The 26,917-nt window shown below is 46.1% G+C and overlaps 1 protein-coding gene across 3 annotated transcripts in view; it reads left to right on the forward strand.

Annotated features, from left to right (window-relative positions):
* The window catches only part of LOC127001553 (discoidin domain-containing receptor 2-like), a 135,283-nt gene extending 119,389 nt beyond the window's left edge, over positions 1-15,894 (forward strand). For 2 of the 3 annotated variants that reach the window (XM_050866195.1, XM_050866196.1), the window contains 8 exons: positions 306-484; positions 1,167-1,310; positions 3,317-3,405; positions 5,076-5,288; positions 6,277-6,369; positions 6,921-7,062; positions 8,107-8,256; positions 10,748-15,894. In XM_050866195.1, coding sequence (XP_050722152.1) covers positions 306-484; positions 1,167-1,310; positions 3,317-3,405; positions 5,076-5,288; positions 6,277-6,369; positions 6,921-7,062; positions 8,107-8,256; positions 10,748-10,897 — 1,160 coding nt within the window. In that variant the 3' untranslated portion in view covers positions 10,898-15,894. The remainder of the gene's footprint in view (positions 1-305; positions 485-1,166; positions 1,311-3,316; positions 3,406-5,075; positions 5,289-6,276; positions 6,370-6,920; positions 7,063-8,106; positions 8,257-10,747) is intronic. The other variant, XM_050866194.1, reaches the window with a different exon arrangement.
* The last annotated feature ends 11,023 nt before the right edge of the window (positions 15,895-26,917 follow it).

Genomic DNA, 26,917 nt, shown 5'->3' on the forward strand with positions numbered 1-26,917 from the left:
ATTTCAATTACCTTCGCAGCCGCATTCCGACACCATACCCACCTCCTTCCTCATTTTAGCCCCATCCCTACACCACGATAGCCACACCTTGCTGCCTTACTTATCATCACTCCTTTCTCTATCTCTGTGTCTATCTATCTGTTTGTCCTTCTAACTTTCCCCTTCACTTTCTCATTCCTTCTCTTATTTTCTACTCTATCATGTAACTCACTTTTGTCAATCGTTTTCACTACTACTACTACTTCTACTACTACCACAACCATCCCCATTTAATTAACCCCCCACCCCTTCTTCACCCCCTCCAGAGTGCCCCTCCACGGAGTACGCCATCCCCCACCTCGCGGCTGACGGGAGCGGCACGGGCGTCTACCCCCCTCCCCTCCCCCACTCCAAGCCGCCCCTCCACCCTCTCAACACCTTCCTGGGCAAGGCCTCGACGCAGCAGCCGCAGGAGAGCTTCTACGCCGCCACCGAGATCGTCCAGGTGAGAGAGAGAGAGAGAGAGTAGATATGGAATGAAAGGATGGAGAGGGAAAGTGTGGGACGAGATAAGAGGGAAAGTGAAGGGTATCTAGGAGCATAAGTAGGGAAAAGGGGAAAAGGAAGGGAGGAATGAAAGTAGAAGAAACGGAATGAGGCTGGAAAGAGGGTGATAAAACATTAGGAGGGAAAAATAGAGGTAAGAATGACAGGATGAGATTGAGGAGACATGGAAACGTAGAAAAGAGGGCACAAGAAAAGGAAAAAGAAGGCAAGAATGACCAAAGTGAAGGGAGAAAGTGTGTAGGAATGAGGGGGATGACGAGGGAAGAAGGGGAAACTATAAGGAATGGGAGGAGGAAAGGGTTGGGGAAGTAAAGGGGAATAAAGGAGGATACGATAATAATTAGGAGAGAGGAAATGGAAGAGTACGAGATAATGAGACTGGGGGAAGGTGATAAAGGGGGATGAGGAGGGGAGGATGAGGGGATGAGAGATGAAAGGGGGAGAGGATGAGGGAGTTGATACACGGCTTATGGACACAAACCGACTAATCCAAGGTCATCTAAGCGAAAGACCCGCCATTGTGTATATTGTATGTATAATGTGTGTGTGTGTGTGTGTGTGTGTGTGTGTGTGTGTGTGTGTGTGTAAAAGCCTTCACCCTCTCCCCTTCTCTTCGCCAGGGGGGCACGGGCAGCAGCGCAGGCAGCAAGCAGGGGCAGCAGGGTCCAGGGGGCGCCGCACCCTTGGAGGAGGTGCGGGCGAAGGAGATCCCGCGCCTGGCCATCACTCTCCTGCAGCAGATTGGCGAGGGACAGTTTGGGGAGGTGAGTGGAGGTGGTGGTGATTGTGGTGGTTACGGTGGGAGGGAAAAGGAAGTAGTTGTGGTTGTGGTGGTTGGTGTGGTGGTAGTGATGTCTGTGGTGGTGGTGGTGATAGTGGTGGTTATGGTCGGAGGGAAAAGGAAGCAGTAATAGTTGTGGTGGTGGTGGTTGGTGTGGTGGTAGTGATGTCTGTGGTGGTGATGGTGGTGATGGTGGAGTTGTTGTTGGTTGTGGTTGGGAGAATGAGGAAATATAAGTAGTGGTGGTGGTGGTGATGGTAGTGACAGTAGTGTGGAGACGGAGGTGGTAGTGGAAGTATTATTATTATTATTATTATTAGTAGTAGTAGTAGTAGTAGTAGTAGTAGTAGTAGTAGTAGTAGGAGGAGGAGGAGGAGGAGGAGGAGGAGGAAGAGGAATAGTTGTTGTTGTTGTTGTTGTTTTAGTTGTAACCGTGGAATTCTGTTATTTTTGTGTGTGTGACGTAACTGTGTTGATGAGCCGGAGTTTCCACGAGTAATATCTATTTTTTTTTTTTTTTTTTTTTTTTTGTTAGTCGTTGTGTGTGTGTGTGTGTGTGTGTGTGTGTGTGTGTGTGTGTGTGTGTGTGTGTGTGTGTGTGTTTAATGAGTTTTGTGCCGTAATCACACGCGCTCATCCCACGCCCACGCACACAAACACACACACACACGCACACACACACACACACACACAGAACAACACAACACACCCGGCCGTTGAGTTGCATCATTAGCGTTGGAATGTAAATGATTTCCTGACATCCAGTTATATATTTTTCTCACTTTCATAATAATAATAATAATAATAATAATAATAATAATAATAGCAATAATAATAATGCAATTGCAGTGTGTGTTCTCCATTGCCTTTTCTTTTCTTTTTGTTATTTTTTTCGGAAACCATATTTTTGCAAGGGTTTCTTTCTTTCTTTATGTAGTCATTATATCTTGCTAATTCCAACACTGCAACTCAATCTGACACACACACACACACACACACACACACACACACACACACACACACACACACACAGATCACGGTATGAACATTCTCTCCCTTAATCAGATCCAGCGCTAATTACACGTGAGATACCTGCTTACTGCTTCTAATGAGCTTCGGAGTCAGTGTACCTTGTCGGCCTCTCCCTCCCTCCCTTCCATCCCCATTTGTTCCCTTCACTTCCCTTCTCTCCCCTCCGTCATCCTCTTTCCCTTCTCCTCATTTGTTCCTTTCAGTACCTTTCTCTTCATTCTCAGTCTCCTCCCTCAACCCTCTCCCCTTCTCCCTTACCTTCTCATTTGTTCCCTTCAATTCCCTTCCCTTCATTCTCTCTCTCCCCCCTCTGCCCTCTCTCCTTTTGTTCCCCTCACTTCCCTTTCCTACATTCCCACTCTCCTCCCTCGACAGCCTCCCTTTTTCCCTTCCCTTTTCTTAGTTTCCATTTGTTTCCTTTATTCTCCACTCCTCCCTTCCCTTCCCTTCCCTTACTCCCTTCCTTTAGCCTCTCTTCCTCTCTTCCTTTTCCAGCCTCACATACCTATTCCTCTCACTGTTTCCTATCTCTCCCTCACTTGTCTCCCTCAGTTCTTCACCTTTACCTTTCTCATCTCAGTTTCCATTTGTTACCGTCCCTTTCCATCCCTTCCTTTCCCTCCCTCACTCCCCCCCTTTCTCAGTCTCTCAATACCTTCCCGTTCAATTAGTTTACCTCCCATTCACCCTCCCAAACCCCTTCCCTCGTTTCCTTTAGTCCCCGTCATTTCCATCCCCTACCGAAATTTCCTTTACGTTCCTCTCTCCTCTCCCACTCCTTTCTCTCGCTTCACTTCCCTTCACTTCCCAACCCCACCTCTCCAACTCCTCAGTACCCTTCCCGTCCCTTCCTTTCCCCACTTTCTCTGTGTAAGGTGTGTTGATCAGTGTGTTGTCATCTGTAGCCACTTTACCCACCTCACCACCCGTCTTTCTCCTTCTCTCCCCCTCTCGCAGGTGCATCTCGGCGAAGTACAGAACGAGGACGGAGAGAAGCAGATGGTGGCGGTGAAGACTCTCAGACTGGAGGCTTCTCACGCGGTCAGGTGGGTGGTGCCTCTTCTTTCCTCTGTTGCTTTGTCCTTTGTTATTTCTTGTTCCGCCGTCTGGTTGATTAATATTGCTTCCGTTTTCTTCAGTACCGTCTTCAGGGTTACATTAAAACTATATCTGTCTGTGGTTCCTCCTCAGTCATGGTTTGTTATTGGAATCTGCTTATTTTAGGTTGTTTAGATATTCAACGTCTACCTTGGTTCCTGTATTTCCTCATGGTAGCTTTTTTTATTAGTGTTTGGAAGGGACTCGTGAATGATTCTGGAGGGATTGTCTCGTCTCTCCGAACACTTATAAGGGTCATATTTTAAGACATTTCGGCGCACAAGAACACATATTTGACAAAACTTTCGTCGGAGTTGTGGGCATTTCCTAGAGTAGTTGTATGACACTGGTGGTTGTTCGACCCTTCTTCTGTAACAACAACCTGAAGAAACACTCATTAGAACCCGACTGACCCCCTCTTTGACCTCTAGAAATAGCTGATGTGAGAAGCAAAAGTATCGTACAATACCAACCTTAATACCTTTCCTTAACTCACTCACACATAGTTGGTATTTTCTCACGACCGCTTCATTACACTTCCTTACCTGTGCTTTCTTACCTGTCTTTAATATTACAATAGCAACCTTAATACCTTTCCTTAATTAACTCTCACACATTGTTGGTATTTATTCACAACTGCTTCCTTACATCTCCTTACCTGTGCTTTCTTACCTGTCTTTAATATTACCTGTACCTGTTGACGCTCTCCACTTACCCACTAATACCAGAGCTCACAATACGTTTTAATTTACCTCTTTCATCATTTACAGGACTTGCATACCTGTTTATTCATATATTTACCTGCTTACTCTTTCTTCCCACCTGCTTATACTTTCCCAATATTCTTGCGCACTTCTCTTCTTCCTGCTTGTTTCCCATACGACCACTTGGCCAATCTCTTCTCCTACCTGCTTGCTTTCTTATTCCACCAGTATATGCAGACCCCCCCCCCCCGCCCCACCTTCCCTCCCTCTCACTATCTCTCGCTCTCGTTCTCTCTCTCCCTCTCATGCATACACACACACACGCACTCATGTGTATACGCGTGCACGGCCTCATAAACATGCACAGACACGTACACACACACACACACACACACACACACACACACACACACACACACACACACACACACACGCACACGCCTTGTTATTCAGTCCATGTACACGGATCTCTAGTTTTGCCTTCCTCCTGTGTCGTCCCTAACTTTTATTTTTCTGTTGTTTTATTCTCGCACGACTGGCCATGACCTATTTTTGTACAGTGTTTCTCTCTGTCCCCTCTGTCTCTGTCTCTTCCTCTTTCTATCTATCTCTCTCTCTCTCTCTCTCTGTCGCTTCCTATATCTGTCTCTGTCTCTGTCTCTCTCTACATCAACCTTTACTTCTCTACCTCTATTTCCACTGCTTGTATTCTCCTCTACTTAGCCACCCTCCTCTCTTTGTCTATAATCTAGTTTAATTTATAATCTAATAACCTTACCTCTCTTTATCTCTCTCTCTCTCTCTACATCTACCTTTGCTTTTCTACTTCTTTACCTCTGTTTCTACCGCTTGCATCCTTTTCCTCCTCCTCCTCCTCCTCCTAGTTAACCCTCCCCCTTCTTCCCCTTCCGCAGGTGTGACTTCGAGCATGAGGTGGAAATCCTGGCGGGGCTGCGGGACCCCAACATCGTGCAGGTGGTGGGCGTGTGCTCGAGGGAGGAGCCGCTGTGCATGCTGGTTGAGTACATGGAACACGGGGACCTCAACCAGTACCTCCAGGCCCACATCGCAGAGACAGCCTCGCCAAGGAACACGCACGCCAAGACGCTCAGGTGGGGCGACTGCCGGTGAGCGTGGGGTGGGCGCAATGGCAAAGGGGGGTGGGGTGGGGGAGAGGGGGGGGGGGACAAAGAGATGAAAATAGATGAAAGGTAAGGGAAGGGAAAGGATATAGGGCCCAACGTTGCCAGATTGTCGTACTCGGCCTCTTATATATACCGACTTCCGATCCAAAAACTGTCTCCTGAACCCCAATAACGAGATTCATTTGTATTCATCGTTAAAATAGTTAATTCCTGATGTTTCTTGGCAAGAGTTAGGCGTCAGAAACCGGTAAATACTATGCTCTGAGTACGATAATCTGGCAACGGTGATATAGACTAAGGACTTAACGAAAATAAACAAATATCTGGAATTAGACAGACTCCAGAGATATAAAAATTCACAGTATATATAAAAATAATGCACACTATGTATAAATTTCCGCCTTTATGAAAAAATGTTTGTTTATTTTCTCCGGTGACATTTCGGGGCTCAAACACACCCACATTTGATAAAGACCTTCGTGGAAGTATTGGGTATTTCCAAGGGTAACTTTATGGGCCCAGTAATAGTTTGACAAGACATCTTTACCGTTAATTCGAAAAAAAAAATAGAGAGAACTTGACTAATCTTCTTTGTGATCTTTAAACCTCTCCACCCGAAATTGACCTCTCTTTTGGCTACTTTACTTTTGTCTATTATGGGAGCGGCGAGTAGCGGGCCTTTTTTTCACTTTTTGTTGCCCCTGAGCCGTCTCCTTTGATGTAAAAAAAAATTGACTTCTCTTATGGCTACTTTTCTTTACTTTTGTCTATTATGGGAGCGGCGAATAGCGGGCTTTTTATTTTTTTTGCACTCTTTTTGTTGCCCCTGAGCCGTCTCCTCTGATGCAAAACAAAAAAATAAATAAATAAATTGTGAACCAGAAGCGTCAGAGAATCCAGGCCTATCTAAAATCACCAGCACGCCGTTGCCTCGCCTCGCCCACTCACTCACTCTCCCGCCTCTCCACAGTTACGGATGCCTTATCTACATGGCCACTCAGATCGCCTCGGGCATGAAGTACCTCGAGTCCCTCAACTTCGTGCACCGAGACCTCGCCACCAGGTTAGTGAGCGCCCGGGCAGGTCAAGTTGGGCCGGGAAAGGGAAGTGACGCTGATCTGAAGGGAATTCGTCACACCGCCAGGCTCTTGCTTCTTTAGTTTATTATTTTACCTTGTGTACTATTTAAGTGTTTGAGTCCATCATGTTAATTGTATTCCCAATCGCATCTGTGACCTCATTTTGCTTGCTGTTTCCTCCTCGTTTACTTCCTTTAAAATTAGTTTTCTCATATAACTCCATTTTTCTAGCAATTTTCACAACGCAGCCATTTTCTATTTTTACAACATGATTTGCTTGCTCATATTTCCTCATATTTCTCTTTTTTCACCTTGCTTACTTTGGTTATAATTGATTTTCCACACAGCACACCTCTTTCAGACTCCTTACCTTCTTATGTTCTTAATTTTCTAGCAATTTTCACATCGTATTCAATTTTCTATTCTTATAACATTGTTCCTATTCACACAGCATCATAACTTCCTGTACATCAACTTTTTAGCCATCTTCTCCTGTTCCTTCAGTTCAGTAGCGCCGCGTTTCTCCCTCCTTCAGGAACTGCCTGGTGGGGGCGGGACACATCATCAAGATCTCTGACTTCGGCATGAGCAGGAACCTCTACGCAGGCGACTACTACAGGATCGAGGGCAAGGCGCTGCTGCCGATACGCTGGATGGCCTGGGAGTCGATCCTGCTGGTGAGTCCTTCAGTCAGTCGATTAATCTGTCAAACACTCAGCTAGGCAGTCGGTCAGTCAGTCGTTTCCTCACTCATTCAGTAAGGCAATAGTTTAATCAGTCAAACAGTCAGTCAATCAGTCCGTTACTCAGTCAGTCAGTCAGTCAGTCAGTCGGTCATTCAGCCAAACAGTCAGCCAGTCAGTCGATTAATCAGTCAAATAGTCAGTCAGTTTTTAGAGTCCGTTTCAAGAGACGCTTTACGAGGTGTTATTGAATATTATGACTCCTCCTCCTTTTCTCCTCCTCCTCCTCTTCCTCCTCCTCCTCCTCTTCCTCCTCCTCCTCCTCCTCCTCCTCCTCCTCCGTCTACTCTCACCCCATCCCCAAGTTCTCTCCTTTTCTTTCCCTCAGTATTTCATCATCCTCTTCCTTCCTCTTCTCTTCATTTTCCTTCTTCCCTTTCCCCTTCGACCTTCTCTTCTGAGTTTATGGAAAGGAAGGACACACACCCTTCTCTCTCTCTCTCTCTCTCTCTCTCTCTCTCTCTCTCTCTCTCTCTCTCTCTCTCTCTCTCTCTCTCTCTCTCTCTCTCTCTCTCTCTCTCTCTCTCTCTCTCTCTCTACGTATATTTCTATGTATTTCCCATAACCCCTATCATATTTTTTATCTTTTCGTCTTTTCGTCTTTTTCTTCTCTCTCTTCCTCTTCTCTTATCTCTTCTCCACTTTTTTTTTTTTTTACATTTCTTTTTTCTTCATAATTCACCTCAACTTCTCCATTTAACTTCCATATTTCTCCTCTCCTTTAATCTTCCTTTTTTTACCCCTTTTCCAACATCCCTGCTCCTCCTCTCCTTGTCTTTCTTCATTTATCCGCTAAAACTTTTCCCACAACCTTTGATAGACAGATATATAGATAGATGAAGAGAGAGAGAGAGAGAGAGAGAGAGAGAGAGAGAGAGAGACCATCCACCCACCCACTCCCCACCACCATCACCATCACCACCTCCCTGACGCCCCCAGCAAGTGATCTATTCCTTCCTTCCTCCCCATCCTCCGCAGGGCAAATTCACGACCAAGAGTGACGTGTGGTCCTTCGCCGTGACGCTGTGGGAGATCCTTACCATGGCGAGGGAGCAGCCCTACGAGGAACTGACGGACGAGCAAGTGATCGAGAACGTCTCCTTCATCTATCACAACGAGACCAGGAAGGTGAGGAAGGAGGCGGAAAGGGAAGGGAAGCGAGACGGGAGGAACGGATGGTATGGTGTGGAAGGAAGAGGAGAGTGAAAGGGAAGTGGTTGGGTAGGGAAGGGAGGGAGAAGTGAGAGAGGAGGGGGAGAAGTAGGTGGAGGAGGGGGCAATGGATGGAATGGTGTGGAAGGAAAGTAGAGTGGATGGGAAATAGGTGGATGAGAGAAAGAAAGTGAGGGAGGAGGAGGAAGGAGAAGGGGGATGGATGGAATGAGGTGGAAGGAAGAGAAGTGGATGTATGAGAGAAGGAAGGTATAAGGAGGAATAGGTGGAACGGTGTGGGAGGAAGGGAAGGAAGAGTGGATGAGAAGTGGTTGGATATAAGAAAAGGGTAATGTAAGAGAAGTAGAGTTAGGTAGAAGGAAGTAGGAGGGAGAAAGATGGCCGGAAAGGAGGGAAAGGGAAGAGGAGAATAGGGAGATGAAGAGGAAAAGCAAGGAGAAGGAGGAAGAAGATAGCAAACAACTCTATATGAAGAGGAAAAATCATGGAGAAAAAAAATGTAGGAGGATGACGAAATAGAATAAAAAAAAGAGAACTGATGAATACCATGATGAGAGAGAGAGAGAGAGAGAGAGAGAGAGAGAGAGAGAGAGAGAGAGAGAGTATATAAATTAATCGGCTTTACCCAGCAGTACGCACACACTTCCAACACTGAAATATTTATCTACATGTAAATGTGTTAATAGTTCTCGAGTGACTCACAACTCCGCGTAACTTGTTCCCGTGTTCCATTACTCTGTGTGTGCGTGGATTGGTGTGTGTGTGAGAGAGAGAGAGAGAGAGAGAGAGAGAGAGAGAGAGAGAGAGAGAGAGAGAATGTGTGAAAGAAGGAATATATGAGGAAGGTGAGAAAAGAAGAACAGAGAGAGAGAGAGAGAGAGAGAGAGAGGGTAGGATGAACGAGCAATCCACATAAGCAGGTACATTCAGGCCACCACCGTACAAAGGAATATCGTTGTACCCGCCACCAGTAATCGTAAATACAACACCTCTGGGCGATCTAAAACGTGACATAATGACTGATAACTTGTATTCGTATCTTAACGTAAATTTATACACACACAAATAAAGTCGAGAGAAAAGAATCGAACGAGTGAACCTTCGTCTGAGTTCTCACTGAAGTAAACACAAATAACGTCCTCCAGCAATCTAAGTCGTGATATCGCAAGTCTTAGGAGATGAATTCGTACGCTAATGTTGATCTATACACCCATGAGCTAAGACGAATGAAATGCGAGTGGAATAAACGATGAATCAAGAGAGTGAAGCTTGGTTCGAACACTCCCGGACGGCCCAGGGTTCAGGAGCCATCCACGGGGGGGTTGCCAAGTGTCATTGTTCACAGGTCACTGGAGACGCTCGGCTGGGAGGGGAGAGACACGTTGTGGTTCTCTACTCATATTTTGTCTTTAATTTTAGTAGTTTTGCGTTTACTGTGATGCGATGCGTGTGTCTTTGCGTACGGGAGTCCTCAGTGTGTGCGCGTGTGTGTGTGTGCAGCAGCCAGAGGACACGGGAGGAACAGCCTGAGGAAGGGAAAGCAAAAGGCATTTGGCTACACAGGTGAGGACGAGGCTGGTGTGCATGCAATGGCCGCCGAGAATGTTGGGTGGAGTGCAAAGACGGCGAGGCGTAGATGTTGGTAATTCGGTTTTTATATGCATTTCTTTATCATCATCGTTGTTTTTCGGTCAGTCGTGGAAATGTTCGTTAAGATTTCTCGTATGTTGACTGCCTTTTTATGATGCAAAGAGTGGCGTGGCGAGCCGAATATGGTGATAATTTGTTTTTTATTGTGTTTTTCGTTTTGTTGTTTATTATTGCGGTCTTTTGTTCAGTCTCTTCACATTTGACTGAGTTTTTATTTACACTGCGTCGGGGTTTTATCAAAGGATGGCTGAGCTGCGTAATTTTCCCGTTTCGTCGCGAGATATGTTGAGATTTCGGTATTTTAAAACGCACTACGAACCTGATGCGCATTAGCGGTGTTTTGTTGAGGCTTTCACATTTAAACGAGTTTTTATGTTTCTTGCGGCGTGATTTTTATATCTGGGCGGAAATGAGCTTATTTGTTTTTGCACGGCGATGCGTTAGGTGAAGACGCGGTTCGTACGTGACCCTTGACCTTCATATCCTGGCGAGCGTATTTATGATGTGGTGGCTAATCATGGGGAGTGTGCAGGCGGCCGCGGCTCCTCATCCTCATCACCGCGTAGGTCAGGTAAATAATTAAGGATTCAAGTGCGATAACTCAAGTGGCGAAAATTTTGGCCTGAATTTACCTGCAATGTGTGGAGTGTGCATCCGGGGGGAGGAGAGAGTGGGCGGGAGTGAGTGTGGGAGCCTAGAAGGGAGAGGGAGGCAGTGTGGAGACTCGGAGGGGGATGTAAGGCGTGGAATAGATAGCCTAAGCACCCTGATCTTACCTGCCCCCCCACCACTCCAGGTGCTGCTGCCTCAGCCCACCAACTGCCCCAAGGAGATATTTGACCTGATGCGGGAATGTTGGAAGCGATCAGACGCTGACCGGCCAACCTTCCGTGAGATCCACATGTTTCTGCAGCGCAAGAACCTTGGCTACTCGCCTGTTACCTGAGACCTGCTGGAGAACCTCCGCGGGGGCTGCATGCCGTCCCCGCGGAGGTCCATCGCCAGTCTCGGGTGGGACATGTGCTTACAGCCGCGGCGGGAGTGTGTCCCGCCGCTCAGTGGGACCCAACACGCCCTCTCTGAAGGGGACATGAACCAGCTGGAGGACGGCCACCTGCTGCCCCCCACCAGGAGGGGCTACGCCACCTTCGAGCGGGACCTTCGACACTACAGCCGCAGCCTCCTCTACCGCTCCTTCGACAGCCGGCAGCTTAGGCAGTGACGGGCGGGGCGCGGCGGCTTCCACAGCAGTGACCTTGACACTACGGGATATGTCTTACCCTAGTGGACCTTCGAGGGGTTACTCACCCTCGTTATTAGTGTAGTTACCTGGAGACAGTGTGGACGGGGAGCGTGGGTGTTGTGTTGGCAAGTTGAAGGTTGATGAGAGTATTTATCGGTAGCAGGCCGCGCCGCTCCCCGCGTGGCGGGAGGCGGCCAGCCAGCCTGCCAGTCAGTCAGTCAGTCAGCGTCTTATCTAGTCGAGTTACTGTGTCGCTGAGCGGCGCCGTGCTGTGTACATAGAGAGGTGAGTGAGGGTGGGCGGCTCGTTTGTGACGGTGGAGATCCTTGCGATTAATGCTTCATTTATACATTATGCTTCAGATATATGTAAATATATAATATACCTGTATGTATGTATGTATGTACGTATGTATGTATGAATGTTTGTATAAAAATTTATTACATGTACATATCATGAGACCAGATTTTACAGTTGCATTTTCAATCTTTTAAGTGCGCCTAGTCAATAACTTTTACAAGCTGCCTCGTCATGTGTGTTCATCACTGCCTAAGTGGCGGGAGCGTGGCGCCGCCCGGGGCTCCTGGTGCTGCTGGTCCGGGGCTCGCGGGGCGGGGGGCGGGGGGCGCCGCGCCGCCACAAGCTTCAGGACCATGGCCTTATGACGCGCGTGCGAGGTGAAGCGCCCGCCCCGCCCCTCCATGCCTCACCCCTCCCCGCCCCGCCCTGCCCCGCCCCGCCTCGCCCCTCGCCCCTCACATATCAGTCTCCTTGATCAGTGTGCATCAATGTCTTGGGTTGTGTCTTTGGTCTTTGGTTCACCTCACCCCTGGCAGTCTGGACGGGGTGGCGCAGCGGGGCGGGGCGGGGCGGGGCAGTCATGACCCCTGAACAGTGGACTCAATAACCTCGTCTGATGTGATGGCGTCTGTCTGGTGTTGTTGTGCTTCGTGGCGGACCCGGGCACGCGCCGGCTGGCACCCTGGCCCGCAGGGGGGTGGGGGGAGGGCGGAGCAGGAGGGACCTCTAGTTATGACGAGTGGCCAGGTGTTCAGAGTGAAGTGAACCCGCGAGGGAGGTCCCACGGTGCGTCATGACGTGCCTTCACACATGCGGCAACATGTTAAAGAACCCAGTCACCAGCAGTTTCCTCACTGTCTAACCACACTAACTTGTAATATATGTTAGTAACACTGACTACCGACAGTGGTATCCGCCCATGACGGGAACCTTGTGGGTGAGGCTACATGCTGGCGGCAGGGGCGCCGGATGAACTCACACGCGCTGGTCACTGGACTGGCTCGTGCAAACACACTCATCGCTTCAGCTCTTACCTTCATAACCTTAAAAGTTACCAGCGCGTCAAGGATGAGTGACTCAGCTGTTGTTGCCGTCATGAACTCAAACTCATTTGTTCCAGTGTTGCCAACGCATGGTTGATGGCACGTCTGGACGCATCATAATATTGCTTCGGGAACCTTTACGAAACGTGCAGCGTCCCGCAGGTGTGCCGGCGGGGCGGTCACCGTGTTGCTGCGGGAACCTTGACGAGACGTGGCGTGCGGCCGGTGCTGAAGGCGCGTCCGGTGTTGGGTCGTCCGGGTCCCGTTTCTTTTTTGCACTTTCTTCACTAACACAGTGTATAAGGGCAATAGGCAGACATTAGCGTGTACATAACTAGATGTTTCCTAACGTGAGTCACCCGTGGACGTGGCGCGGACGCCGTGTACCGCCGCGTCGCCTGCGTAGTGTAATGATAACATGATCATACGAACGTTACGATGACTTAATGTTTTCTGTGATAAAGTTTACCTTACTGAACGATGACCGCGGCTCGAGGGCCCAAGAGCCTTAACACGTCTTTGTCTCGCGCATCCTTCACTGCGGCACAGCATCAGAGCTTCTCCAATCTGTACGCCCCGTTCTAACCTGTACTTGTATTAGGGGAGAAAAATAACCTGAAAAAATAATATGGATACTTGATGACTCGAAACAGCTCGCACCAATTCCAAAAAACGAAATACCAGTTGTTAAAGTTTAGTTGGTCTACATTCCCCGAGTTTATTGCTTCGGAGTGCTGTTGCCAGGCCTGGTACATCTTCACAAGACAGAGGACAGCAAAATATTAATCTTGTTCTTAAAGTGATTGGTGTCTTGTTTTTCTAGATGATTCATTTAGCTCAATATATGTAAAAATGAAGGTTTGTCAAAATATACATAATTAACATTCTCGATTCTGACAATATAGTTCATTTATGTACATCAAGATTCCCCAGTTCGCATTCCTGGTGTGAGTACAGAATGGAAGGGCGCGTACAAATTAGCGAGGACATATACCTTACTTTCCCTCACCTCACGCCCCCCTTTGCCCCCCCAGGCCAAATACACGTGTCTGGCCCCGGGCGACGCTTCACCTAATAAGTATAATGTATATCTTCTTGAACCTCTTCGTATTAATACTCTTTTTGGACCAATATAAAGTTATCTTCGACCTCCTTCCTCTTCTTCCTCTTCACTTTCCTTCCTCCTCCTCTTTCTTTCCCTCTTTCTTCTCCTCTTTTTTCCTTTCCTCTTTTCTGCGACACTTTCTTCAGCCTCAGCTTGATCATTCCTTTCGCCTTTCTCCTCCTGTGCCTTGTCGGTCGGCTGTTTGTCTGTCTGTCAGTCTGTCTGTTCGTCTGTTTGTCTCTGTGTTTGGGGTGGGGGTCTACCTCTCCACCCCCTTCCCCCTCTGGTGCTCATCATCGCCCCCAACCCCCCAGCGCGATATAGGTAATATAGCCTCAACACTTAGAGAAACGTACTCATTTTCTCTATATTTACAGTCTCTGCCTTCCCTCCCCCCCCTGCACCTCCATAAACACACGTGCCACCCTCACTAATACTTTCAGGACCACAATAAACATCTCACTATTTATACCTCTCGTGATTGGTTGCGAGTCCACCACACCCAAGACAGAATTCATACTCTTGCAAAGGCACAGTATCCAACCCTTTTTTGACAGTAAAGGATTCAGATCAAGGGCAAAACAAATATATCAACCTTTTTTTACCAAATGTTCAAGGAAAAAGGATAAAATGGGACTCTACATAATCAGACACACAACAAGAAGCTATCACTCTCTTCCCTATCCATCTGAGTGCTACAGTATACCTCTTGAGGGCTGCATTCTATCCCCACTACCCCCAAATGCACCCTATCAGTCCCATACAAACACACACATACATGAAGAGACCCTACTGAGTGCTTTAACATACCCCTGAGGTCTGCCTGCATACCACCCCCAAAGGCTCTCTCTATGGAGGGGGATGTGGGCGTGGAGGAAGGAAGAGGCGCTATTATGGGCGTTCTTCAGCCCTCGCCCCGCCGACCCCCACCCCCGCTGAGGCTCTTCTTGTCTTCGTTTGCTCGGTGTCTGCGGATCTTTGTCGCTCGGCCGCGCATAGGTTCCGTTGGGTTGCGACAATGACCTTATTAATGACGAAACACTTAACTACTGCGCGAGATCTTCATTATTAGGTAGTGTGTGCGTTTTCAGAGTTTCTAGTAGCCATTAAACAACATAACATAACATAGCTATATCTTACCCACCTCCCGCGAGAGAGAGAGAGAGAGAGAGAGAGAGAGAGAGAGAGAGAGAGACCTTTGCTTAGAGTTGAGTCTCGTAAGTTACGTAAAAGTTATATATCGAAATAAAAAAATGGACTTGAATGATATCAGAGAGAGAGAGATAGAGAGAGCCGGCACGTGAAAAATAAAATGACATAAAAATTCGAGTTCCAGTGCTGATTTTCAATATTCTAGGACTCATCTCAGCACACGCGGCGAAGGTCTTTGTGTCTTGCTGAGGGGGTCAGTACTTGCCTTATAAAAAGCATAATATTCACCCTTTGCAAACCCACCCACCCCCATTGACCCATACACTCCTCACTTCCCCCCATCCTCCCCATTCCCTTAGCTTTAACTGTTTTACCAACCCCACTCCTAAAACCCAATCCCTTTACCCTTCCTTAGACACCCACTGTTGTTCCCCTTGAAATTTCTCCTTCTCTTACCCCAAAAGCGACCCGATCTTGGCAATACTGGAGTCTTTGGTGGAGATTTAATAGACATGGTTGAATATGGTTGAAGGTGTGTATGTTTCTATATTTCTCTCTCTCTCTCTCTCTCTCTCTCTCTCTCTCTCTCTCTCTCTCTCTCTCTCTCTCTCTCTCTCTCTCTCTCTCTCTCTCTCTCTCTCTCTCTCGACAGGTGGTGGGTGCGAGGACTAGGACTATAGACTATTCTCTCTCGTGTTCGGACGATGTTAAATTTAAGCCGAAGAAACCGAGTAAGAAAGTCAGTCAGTCAAGGGAGGTCGGAGGGAGAGGACGTACGATAGTTTGTCTTGTGCTAGGTCGAGGTGCACGTGTTGTCAGCGTTGTTTTCCCCCAGTAATCAAGAGTTAATAGGCTGAGTCCTCGCCCACGCTAGACCAAGGAGGCGCCGGAGCCCGCTATATAAGGAGGAGGAGCAGGTGGATAAAAGGGTGGAGGAGGAGGTGATTGAGGTGCGCCGGCGTGATTTGTAAGACATATCTCATTTTGTTGTGCCTGCATTACGATTGTGTCCTTGCAACATTTTCAACATTGCTACTCAAAGTGTGAGAAGTGAATGTACATACATGTTAGAAATAAAAACTACGATATTTTTGTAATGACTCGGTGTTTTTGTTGTCCTCTCTCGCGGCACCTTTTTATATATATCTATACCATTTATTTGATTTGTGCTTTGATATATTTCTTTACCTTTGTTTTCGTGTCATACCTGTGCTTCAAAAGGTACGTACGTATATTTTTTTACTCTTTGTAGGATAGCAGTAAGAGCAGGAGTTGTATTTTGAAACAGTCTATTGCGCTTTCTATTCCCTTAAAGGCTACGGGCGCGCACACGTTCCTGCTGCCTCTTCGGCTTCCTGAAAATCCTGAACTGAGTACTTACTAGTTGTTTCTGTTTACTTCGCCCTTGAAACTACGAGAACTGTGAGCATACTCGTTCTTGCTGCTGTCTTGTTCCCTGAAATTCCTTAAAAGATACTTACCTCCACGCTCCTTCCTGCAGCCTCCCCCACCGCCGCCGCCGCTGCTTCACGCTGAGCGGTCTGCCTCGCCGCGGCCAGACTCGCCACACAAGGCACATAAACGCGGACAAGAAAATGATGAATTTGACAAAAAGGTTCAAAACTTTTGCAAAGGGAAAACTTTTCTTCATTTTCTCTCCACTTTATGATAAAAGTTGGCAAGTTTGACGTGTGTTTCAGAGCCGCGATCGTCCGAAATAGTTGTGTGCGTTTAGGAAGAATTAATATTAGAAGTTTTTATTTTATTTAGCATTATATTAACTTCGGTGAGTTGTATAGTTATATATAAATAATTAATAATCAGCAATCTGACACTCAAAGATCACTCAAACGCTGCAAGATTGTTTAATAAAATGGAGACAGTTTTTGATGCAACAGTATATATATAAATGTGAAGCGTTGAGAGAGATTAAACTGAATATTAGTTTTATTTATTTGCCTGAATTGATAGATGACTCGCAGTATTGTTTGTCTGTTTGTTTAGGCATTGTGTTGAGTGTACGCACAAAAGCCAAACAGTTTTTCCGGTTTTGTTTTTTTCAGTCCTCATATACTGTATAATATATTTTTATTTTGTCTTAATATATTTATTTATTAGTTTAGACTATTTACACGCATGAGTTAGCCAGTGTATTCACCTTTCCATCCCTTCACTGGTTAGCTTTAGAAATACTATTATTATTATATATATGATTTATATTTATTCTTCATTTATGCAAAAGTTAAACAATATTTTCACTCCTTCATTCTTTTTAACTATAAGTGAACTGTGGAATGACTGAATTATTTTTGTGTATTTTGTAATATTTTCTCAGTATCCAAATTACCCAGTTTCATCTCTCCTTCATCCCTCTAATTGGTGAACTCTAAAATACCATCAACTGGGTTTTTTTCTGGGTATACGATTCTCCTAGACATCAATATAATTTTTTTCTTGGAGATTTTACCATTCAAAGGGACGAAGGAGTGAAAAGAACTACTGGGCCAGTCTTACTTTTTCACTTTTTATTTATTTACGTTATTCTCGAAGACAGGACGAAAGGCATCAACATTTCTTTCTTTTACCTTCCCAGAGAGGCACCTTACCCCTCCCTTCCCTCCCCCTCCGAAGGTTACCCCTCACCTGGAGACCTGACCCCCTGAGGAACCCTGGAGCCTGGACCTGATGGTTAGTTATTTACCCGTCTTGTAAGTCACTGGTAGTCGTAGCATTATATATTTTTTCTATCTATCTATCTGTCTCTATTTATCTATGTATATCTAGTTATCTATACATCTATCTGTATTTCTTTCAGTTATATTTCTTTTTGAGCGTTGATTCTGACCCGACTGAATTTAGGACACGAAGCAGAATTAGCATCGTTTAATAACCTTGCAAAGCGATCGGTAACAAGTTCGTAATAAGTGTTAAAAGCCAATCAAGTGTAACGGCCGAACGTACCCGTGTGAGACAAGGTTGTCGAATAGAAGAACACGAACTCAGTGAAAATAGCTCAGTTGGAAGAAGTCTAGCAAATGAGTGTTCTCGACTTGCTGGAGGGAGACGTAAGAATTTTCTATGGGTGACTTAACTGGAAGAAGGGTATGAAATGTGTGTCCAGAGGCTGGTTAAAAAAAGAGGTGCGTTGATGGATGAAGGCTAAAAAATACGAATCCTTAGGCGTGCTGGGGGAAGATTTAAGGAGTTCGTTTGTGACCTAAATGGAAGAAATCTACGAAATGTGTGTTCTTAGGCTAGTTAGAAGAGTTAGGAAATGCGTGTGTGTAGCCTAAAGTTGCATAAAACAAAGAAACACGAGTCTGTAACCAAGGGAAGAAGATTAAAGGGGAGACTTAAGGAGTTGGTATATGTAACCTAAATGGAAGAAATGAAAAAATCTGGGGTAAAAGAGTTAAAAGAATGTGCGTGCGTTTGTGTAGAAGTCGATAAAAACAAAGAAATATGCGTTTGTAGCTTTAGGAAGAGTAAATATGCCTTTCATTACAAGAGGATAAAAACAAGGGTCCCTATATCGTCTGGTTAGAAAAGAACTAAGAAAATAAGTGTCTTTAACCCGTAGCCTGTCTGTACGTAGTCTATAAGGCCCAGTAAGAAGCTATACGGCCTTAAAGAGATTAGTATTACGTGTTCTGCCTCTTCTTATAGTCTCAGTCTTCGTCTTACCCCTTCCTTCTTACGGGTTGGTGAAGGGTGCCGGTGCTGGTGAAGGGTGTTGGTCCCGGTGCTGCCTCTTTACGGGCGAAGCTGCTACTGTCGTGAAAATGGGCGTAAAAGGAGTCCATAATATACGTTCAAGAGGGGGATGAAGGGAGGGAGCCTTGAGGAGGGTTGAGTTATAGGTTGCTTATGGATCTGAAGTATAGTTATAGCAGCAGTAGGTGTTGGTGTTGGTGTATATTTTGGCATTGTTGTTGTTGTAGAAGAAAGGAGTTACAGAAATAGTAGGAAATAGGAGGAGGAGGAGAAAAAGTTAGAGAAGAAGGAGGAGGAGGAAAAGGAGAAACATTAAGAGTGAGAAAAAGGTAAAAGGAGGAAAAGGAGATACAGTAATAGCAGAGAGATAATAACAGAAGAGGAACAAGATGAGTGGGAACAAAGGGAAAGAACAATATAAGAAAAGGAGAAGAAGCAGGAGGAGGAGGAGGAGGAGAAGAGCCATAACAAGAAGGAGGAAGAAAAGGAGGAGGAGGTAGAAGCGAACAACACAAGCATAACAAAATTGCTTGATAGAGAAGAAAGAGAAATATAGCAGAAGGAGAAACAGGCACATCACAAGAAGACGAAGACGAAGAAGGAGGGAGTACAGGACAAAATAACGAGAGACTGAAAAGGGTGAAGGGAGGTAGGGGGGGGAGGGGGGACTCTAATATCAGGAAGGCAGAAGTAACACAGCAGTTTACAGGGGGCAGTAAAACGCCAGCGAAAAGGGGGGGAGCGGAGGAGCTTGGGGCGGCGACGAAGGGTAAGGACGCACTGCGAGAGAAACAACACAGCCGCGAGGAAGAGGGTGGCGTATCGGCGGCAAACAGAGGTACTTGGATTCGGCGTTGTGGGGTTCGATCCTCCTCTCTTAAACGTGTCGAGAGAGAGAGAGAGAGAGAGAGAGAGAGAGAGTAGAAGAAAGGGAGGGGTCACTACACAACACCACCACCACCACCATCATCACCACTACATCCCCGACCACCACCACCACCACCACCACCACCACTAGCAACACCCAGCAGCAACAGTAAGCAATTCATCACCACAAATAGAACCGTCAGGTAGAGACACATACTTCATCACGACTCCCCCTTCCTTCCCCTCCCTCCCCTTTCCTCCCCCTTCCCGTCATCACCCTCGAAGAGACGCGTGGTGATGAGGCTGCCCTGATGGATGACTGGGGGAGAGAAAGGGAGGAGGGAGGCAGACAGAGGGAGGGAGAGAAACAAAGGAAAAGGGAGTGTCCAGGGAGAAGCAGGTCACACATTCGCTGATCGCGTGTCAAGGATATCAGCAAATGGCTCTTTAATGGACTCAAGGAATAAAAGTTTGGGAGACGAAAAGAAAAGAAAGAAAAAGGGAGAGAGGAAAATGGCGGTCGGTGGAGAGAGAGAGAGAGAGAGAGAGAGAGAGAGAGAGAGAGAGAGAGAGAGAGAGAGAGAGAGAGAGAGAGAGAGAATGCCCGTTAAACAATAACCACACGGATGACTTATGAAGTTTGAAGTTAAAGAGGATGGATGACAAAATGCTTATCAATTACGACATCCACGCTACTCTCTTTCTCCTTCTCTTCCTCTTCCTCCTCTTCCTCCTCCTCCTCCTCCTCCTCGTCCCCTTCCCTCACGCCCTCAAACCTATTAACCTTCCCTCAGTGTCCCTTCTTTTCCCCTCTAAGACCGTCTTCCCCTCACCTTATGCCCGGGTAGGACAGGGAAGGGGAAGAGGAGGAAGAGGAAGAGAGAAAGTAGGGGGAGAGGATAACAAGATTAGGTGAGAGAAGAGAGGAGAATAAGGGTGGAAGTAAAGGAGGGGAGGAAGGAGAGGATAGGAAAAGAGGAAGGGAGAAGAGTAAGGGGAGAGGAGTAAAAGATGAGGAGGGAGAAGAAGAGTGTGAGGGTTGGCAGACAGGAAGAGGAGGAAGTAGAAGGGAGGAGGGAAGTTAAAGAGGGGAGGATGAGAAGGGAGAAGAGTAGGGGGAGAAAAGTAAAAGATGAGGAGAGAGAAACGAGGAGTATGAGGGTTGGAGGAGGGGAAAAGAAGGAAGTAGAGGAGGAAGTAAAGAAGAAGAGGGGAGAAAGGGAGAAGAGTAGTGGGAGATGAATAGAAGATCAGGAGAGAGAAGAGGGGGAATGAGGGTTGGAGGAGGGGAAGAGGAGGAAGCAGAGGAGGGTTAGAGGAGTAAGAGGAAGAGGAAGAGGAAGAGGGTCGCCGCAATCTGGGCTGTTATACAAAGGATGTCACCGTTGTTCCTCCCCTCATCTCCCCTAATCTCCTTCCTGACCACAACCACCACCACCACCACCACCTCAAACACTACACAAACACCAGAGAAAACGCTAACACACACACACACACACACACACACACACACACACACACACACACACACACACACACGGCATTGCGTCAGAAGGGTGATCACCTCGTCAGCTTTATAGATGAGCCAGAGCAACGTTATTGAAGCTCCCTTGCTCCCTCCTTCTCCTTCCCTTCCTGCCCTCCCTTTGTCCCCCGTGGAAGGGTTAAGTCAGTGAGGGAGAGAGGGCAAGGCTGCGAAAGGGAGGAAGTATGGGAAGGGAGAGATAGATGAAGGAATGTATGGGGGAGTTTCGTAGATAGAAGGATGTAGAAGGGAACGTACAAAGAGTAAGGTATAGAGAGAAGGGAATTAAAGGAATGCAAAGGAAGGAAAGACAAGGGAAAAGGAAAGAAAAGGCTGAAGATGCAGTATAGAAATAAAAAAGGCTGCTAACTAGAGAAGGAAAGGGCAAAAAAGGGAGGATAAGAGGAGCTTCATAGGTAAAAAGGAGGAGGATAAGGGAAGGTGGGTTACGGATGATTCTATAGGTAAAGGGAGGTGGATAAGGAAGGGAGGCTGGGAGAGAAGGTGGACAGGTGAGATGAATTATGAAGAATGATAAAAGGGTCATAGTTAGGGAAGCTATATAGAGAGTTTCATAGGTAAGATATTGGTACTAATGGACGGTAGGCTGAGAGAGAACGTGGGCGAGAGGAGGTGTAGGGAAGAGTAATAAATAACAATAATAAATAATAACGTTCCCCAAGAGAGGTTCGTGAGTTAAGGAAAATAGGACAGAAAAGAGGAATTCGGCTCTTGGGTCAATGGAGGACAAGGAAATGAATGTTAGGAGAAGAAAGAGAATGGAAAAGTTAAATTACGAGAAGATATGAGGCAAAGAGAGAAAGGGAAAGGAAGGATGGGAAGTAAAAGAGAATGGACAAGTGAGATAATGAGAAGAAATGCAATGAGAAAAAGGAAAGAAGGGAATGAGTTGAGCTTGCAGAGAGACAGACATGGAAAGGAGCAGGGAAGGGAAAGAGAAGGAAGGATAAGAAAAGAAAGAGAATGGAAAAGTGAGATTGTAAGAAGTAATGCAAAGAGAAAAAGGAAAAGAAGGGAATAAGTTGAGCTTGCAGAGAGACAGACATGGAAAGGAACAGGAAAAGGAAAGGAAGGATGGGAAGTGAAAGAGAATGGAGAAGTGAGATAATGAGAAGATATGCGAAGAGAACAAGGAAAAGAAAGGAAGAAATTGAGGTACAGAAGGACAGAATAACGGAAACGATTGAAAAGAAAAGGAATAAGAAATCGGAAGTGCAACATAAACGAAGAACAGAGGGAAGAAAGGGGACGAAGACTATGGCACAAGTCTTCATTAGTAAAAGGGAAGAAAGTTTAAGAAAGGGTTGACTGAAGAGGGGATTAAAATGATATGCAACAAGGGTCTAACCGCATACCATAACTCGTACTAAAGTTGAGGGGAAGACGAAGAAACAAAAAGGCAGAAGAGGAGCAGATTAAGGAAACTAAATTGGCGTATAGAGAATTGAAAAAGGGGGATTATGGGAGGAGTTGAAGTGAAAGGGGAGAAAAGAAAGGAGGCGAGGAAGTTTAGAAAAAGACGGACAGAAAAAAAATAGAAGTAACAAGGAAGAAAAAGGAGGAAGGGAAGGAATAAAGAAAAAGGGAAGGGGAGATGGACGTAGAGAAAAAAAAAATAGAAGTATGGAGGAGACAGGAAAGGAAGAGAATGGTGAAGAAATTAGGAGTGTAACATTAGAAGAAAAAAAGAAAATGGAAAGAAAAGGAAAGAGGGGTTACCAAAGACAGCAGTTTAAGGATAGGACAAAGGAAGGGGGTGACTAAGCTTACAAAGAAACGGAAGAATAGAAGCAACAGGAAAATGAAGGAATACGGAGGCTGTAACACAAGAGAAAAAGGAGAAGGGAAAAGAAAGGGAAGGCAAAGAGTTACGTCGAGTCACAAAACAAACAGGTAAGGACGAGGAGTGAAAAAAAAAGACGGAGACGAAAAAGAGTTGCGTTAGGAATGAAGAGGAGAGAGAGAGAGAGAGAGAGAGAGAACTAATGAACGGAGGGAGAGGGAAAGCGAGAAGGGAAAACTTGAAGGAGAGTTCCAATATCAAGGGAGGTGGAAGAGGGAGCGAGGAGGTGATATTGAATTGCTAAAAGGGAGAGAAAAGAGAACGAGGAGAAAGAGGAAGAACACGAGGAGGAGGAGGAGGAAGGAGAGAAGAGAGAAAGAGAAGAGCGTTATACTAATGTTAAAAGACCAGCAACACACACACACACACACACACACACACACACACACACACACACCGCCTCCAGCCCCTGACCTGCGGATATTACAATGCAAATATCAGACAGCCCTCGCTCATCCGTGCGTGAGTTGCCTTCCTCTCTGCCCCGCCGCCTCGCCACAACTTACCGACACTACGACCATCACCACAACTTACCGACACTACGACCATCACCACCACTACCACCGCCACTATCCCCATTACCACGACTCCTTTCACTACTGTCTTACCTCCACAACGATCATTAACTCAATACAAAACTATCTCAATCAGCTTCCACCACTACCACCATCGCCACCACCTCTACCACCATCATTGCTACTAATATAACTGCCATTTATACTGTCTTACCCCAACAATGAGCATTAACTCAACCCACAACTATCTCAATAAGCCTCCACTATATATCACCACCTATACGACCACTGACTAACTCACCACTACTAAGTCATCACCACTACCTTCACTAACTACCACAAACTCTCTATGCTTTAAACTACTTGCTTACCACCATCAACACCTCCTCTTGTAAGTTACTTCTTACAATAATTAAACACCAGCACCACCACGACCACAACTATCAACACCACCATCCAACCACCAACATGAACCAGCAGCAACCATCTGCCAATCCACTTCTCACTATTGCAGTCCACTAACCATCACTAACCAATCACCACCACCTCATTACAGCAACCATTACTACTACTACTACTACTACTACTACCACCACCTCATCATCAACACCATAACCCACGAACTCAACACACCACCACCCATGACCTCCTGCCACCACCACCTTCACCATCATCACCACCACCACCACCACCTTGATATATGGGATCCGGGCAGTTCATTTCTCCCATTTTATTTCCTTTCCTCTGTCCAGTATTTATTGCATTCTTCACTTCCCTTCATGTATATTCGCTTTAAAGGGAAGAGCTGTTGTATTTCGCGTTTATTTATTCCTCGTCCTGAACGTGTTCCGATTGTGTACTTTACTGGCTCTGTGTGTGTGTGTGTGTGTGTGTGTGTGTGTGTGTGTGTGTGTGTGTGTGTGTGTGTGTGTATAAAAGATTCGCAACAAACAAAAGGAATAACGAATGTAGGAGAATAGAACAAAAATGTAAAAGAAAACTAAGAATAGGATTTAGACCGAGATATTGAAAGCAGGAGAAAGGAATAAAAAAATGAGGAGGAGGAGGAAGAGGAGAAGGAAGTGGTGGTTGTGACTGAAGAGGAGGAGGAGGAGGAGGAGGAGGAGATGAAATTAGCAAAGTATAGTTGGGGAAGACTGGAGGGAAAAAGAGAGTTAAGTTATGGCCCAGGAAATTGTAAGTTTGATATCACTTTCTTGACGACATGGCTGGGAAAAAGAACTCTCTCTCTCTCTCTCTCTCTCTCTCTCTCTCTCTCTCTCTCTCTCTCTCTCGATGGTTATTAAGAGATATTTTACACGCAAACTGATCAAAAACCGCGTCAAGAATTCGAGTCTTTCAGAGCGAGTTGGGGGCGCCTTACATACTGAGAGAGAGAGAGAGAGAGAGAGAGAGATCTTTTATCCCGATCTGTAATGAAGGGCGCTAATGTTATAGGTATTTTTTCATTAGCTAATCTCTCTCTCTCTCTCTCTCTCTCTCTCACAAAAAAACATTCCGTCTAAGAGAGAAAAAAAAGTCCTGTAAGTGAAATATGGAATCTGGCATTTTCTTTTAGCTGGTCGTGAAAGAGAGAAAGAGAGAGAGAGAGAGAGAGAGAGAGAGAGAGGGAGAGGGAGAGGGAGGGAGAGTGGGCAGTGTGGCTTGATAAACTCTCCCCGCCTTCGCCACATACATCTCTCCCTCTCTCCCTCTCTCTCTCTCTCTCCCTTCCCTCTCCCTCCCCTCCCGTCAGTATATCACACTTCTCGTTTCAGGCTCTTAGCGCTACACACGTTTTCGATATAGCTTTTCAAGGGTGGACTCGCTTCATTTAATTTTTGGTCTCCTTCCATCCATCCACCTAACCTGCCCACTCACTCGCCGCAAGTCTCTCTCTCTCTCTCTCTCTCTCTCTCTCTCTCTCTCTCTCTCTCTCTCTCTCTCTCTCTCTCTCTCCTCTTTCTCTGAGTTTTCTGTTATTTTCTTCTATTTTTTATTGTTTTCGCTTTTCATTTGTTTTGTTTTTGTTTTGCTTTTCAATATTTGTGCATTGTTTGTTTGTTTGTTTGTTTGTTTGTTTATTTATTGCTTTTCATTCACTTACCTATGCATTCGTCTCTTCTTATGTTTTTTTTTTATTTGTTTGATTTTGTCTATTTTTTTGTGTGGTTTTGTTTTATTTTATTTTTTTCCTTCGTTACGTCTGTCCGCTGTTTTGGTTTGGTATGTATGTGTCGTGTGTGTGTGTGTGTGTGTGTGTGTGTGTGTGTGTGTGTGTGTGTGTGTTACGTCACTTCGGTTTCAATATTTTTTTCCCCCGGTTTTTACTTCTGTTGTTGTTGTCGTTCTTGCTGTAGTTGTTTTAGTTTTGCAGCACTCTCTCTCTCTCTTTCTTTCTATCTATCTATCTATCTATCTCTATCTCTCATATTCCCCTCATTGCCATCCTCGACCCCATCCTCTTCACCCTTCCCTCACCTCCTATCCTCTCTCTTAATCCCCTCTTCCTACTATCCACAATCCAATCCAATCCAATCCAATCCACCTCTCCCCTCAATCCCCTTTATCCATCCTTGCCCATCTTTAGCTTCCCACGCCCGTTCCATCACACTCTCCACTCAGCGCAGCATCACTCCTTCCCTCGCCTCCCTCGCTCAGATAAGGTCACCTGGATCGCTTGTCTTCCAACTTCATAAGGTCAGGTTGGTGGTGCATCTCGGCGGGGAACTTTCGTTGTCCGTCGCTCCTTTACTCCCGGTCCAGGAAATATTTCATGAAGGTGCGGCGGCGGCGGCTCTTAAAAGAAGGGAGGGAGGTCGAGGCAAAGGTAGGGAGGGGGAGGAGGAGGCTGGAGAAGGCCGCTCGCTGGCCCCTCTTATTGGAACGTACAGAACAGCGGAGTTTTAGTAGTTATGGGACAAGTTTCCAAAGGCCCAGTGTATAAGGAGGAAGGGATGGGAGATTGGGAAAGGCTGGGGTTGTTGAGGAAGGATATAGGGGGCTATGGGGGAGAGTATGGTGGGATATGGTGTAGGGGAAAAGAAGGGGGGAATAGTAGGGACTGAGAGGAAGGGATGGGAGAAAGGGGAATACATAAGTAAGTAAATAAGATAAAGGGATGGAAGATTGGGAAAGGATGGGGATGTTAGGGAAGGATAAGGAAAGGTTAGTACGTAGACGAAAAGAAGGGGAAAATAGCAGAACCTGAGATAATAGGATAGAAGAAAGGGGAATACGGAATAGAATGGAAGAGGATAGGTTAGGGATGAAAGATGGAAGAGACGGTATGGGAGAGTAAGGGTTGGTTTGCGAGGAAAGGATGGGAGAGAATGGGGAAGGAAATGGAAGGGGGAGGAGGGAAGGGGAGAAGAGGAGGATTGTGTTCAGGTCAAGAGAGAGAGAGAGAGAGAGAGAGAGAGAGAGAGAGAGAGAGAGAGAGAGAGAGGGAGAGGGAGGAGGAAGAAGAGGAGGGGGAGCAGAGAGATAGACAGAAAGAAAAGAACACGAAAGTTACACTGAATTCACAAGTTGTTTCGGAATCGCTCTTTTACTCTTTCGTTTCGTCAAGTGAAATAATTATAATCTCTAAATCGCTCACTCGCTCACTCGCTCACACACTCATCCACTCATCCACT

The sequence above is a fragment of the Eriocheir sinensis genome, chromosome 21 (genome assembly GCF_024679095.1).
Source record: "Eriocheir sinensis breed Jianghai 21 chromosome 21, ASM2467909v1, whole genome shotgun sequence".
Lineage (NCBI taxonomy): Eukaryota > Metazoa > Arthropoda > Malacostraca > Decapoda > Varunidae > Eriocheir > Eriocheir sinensis.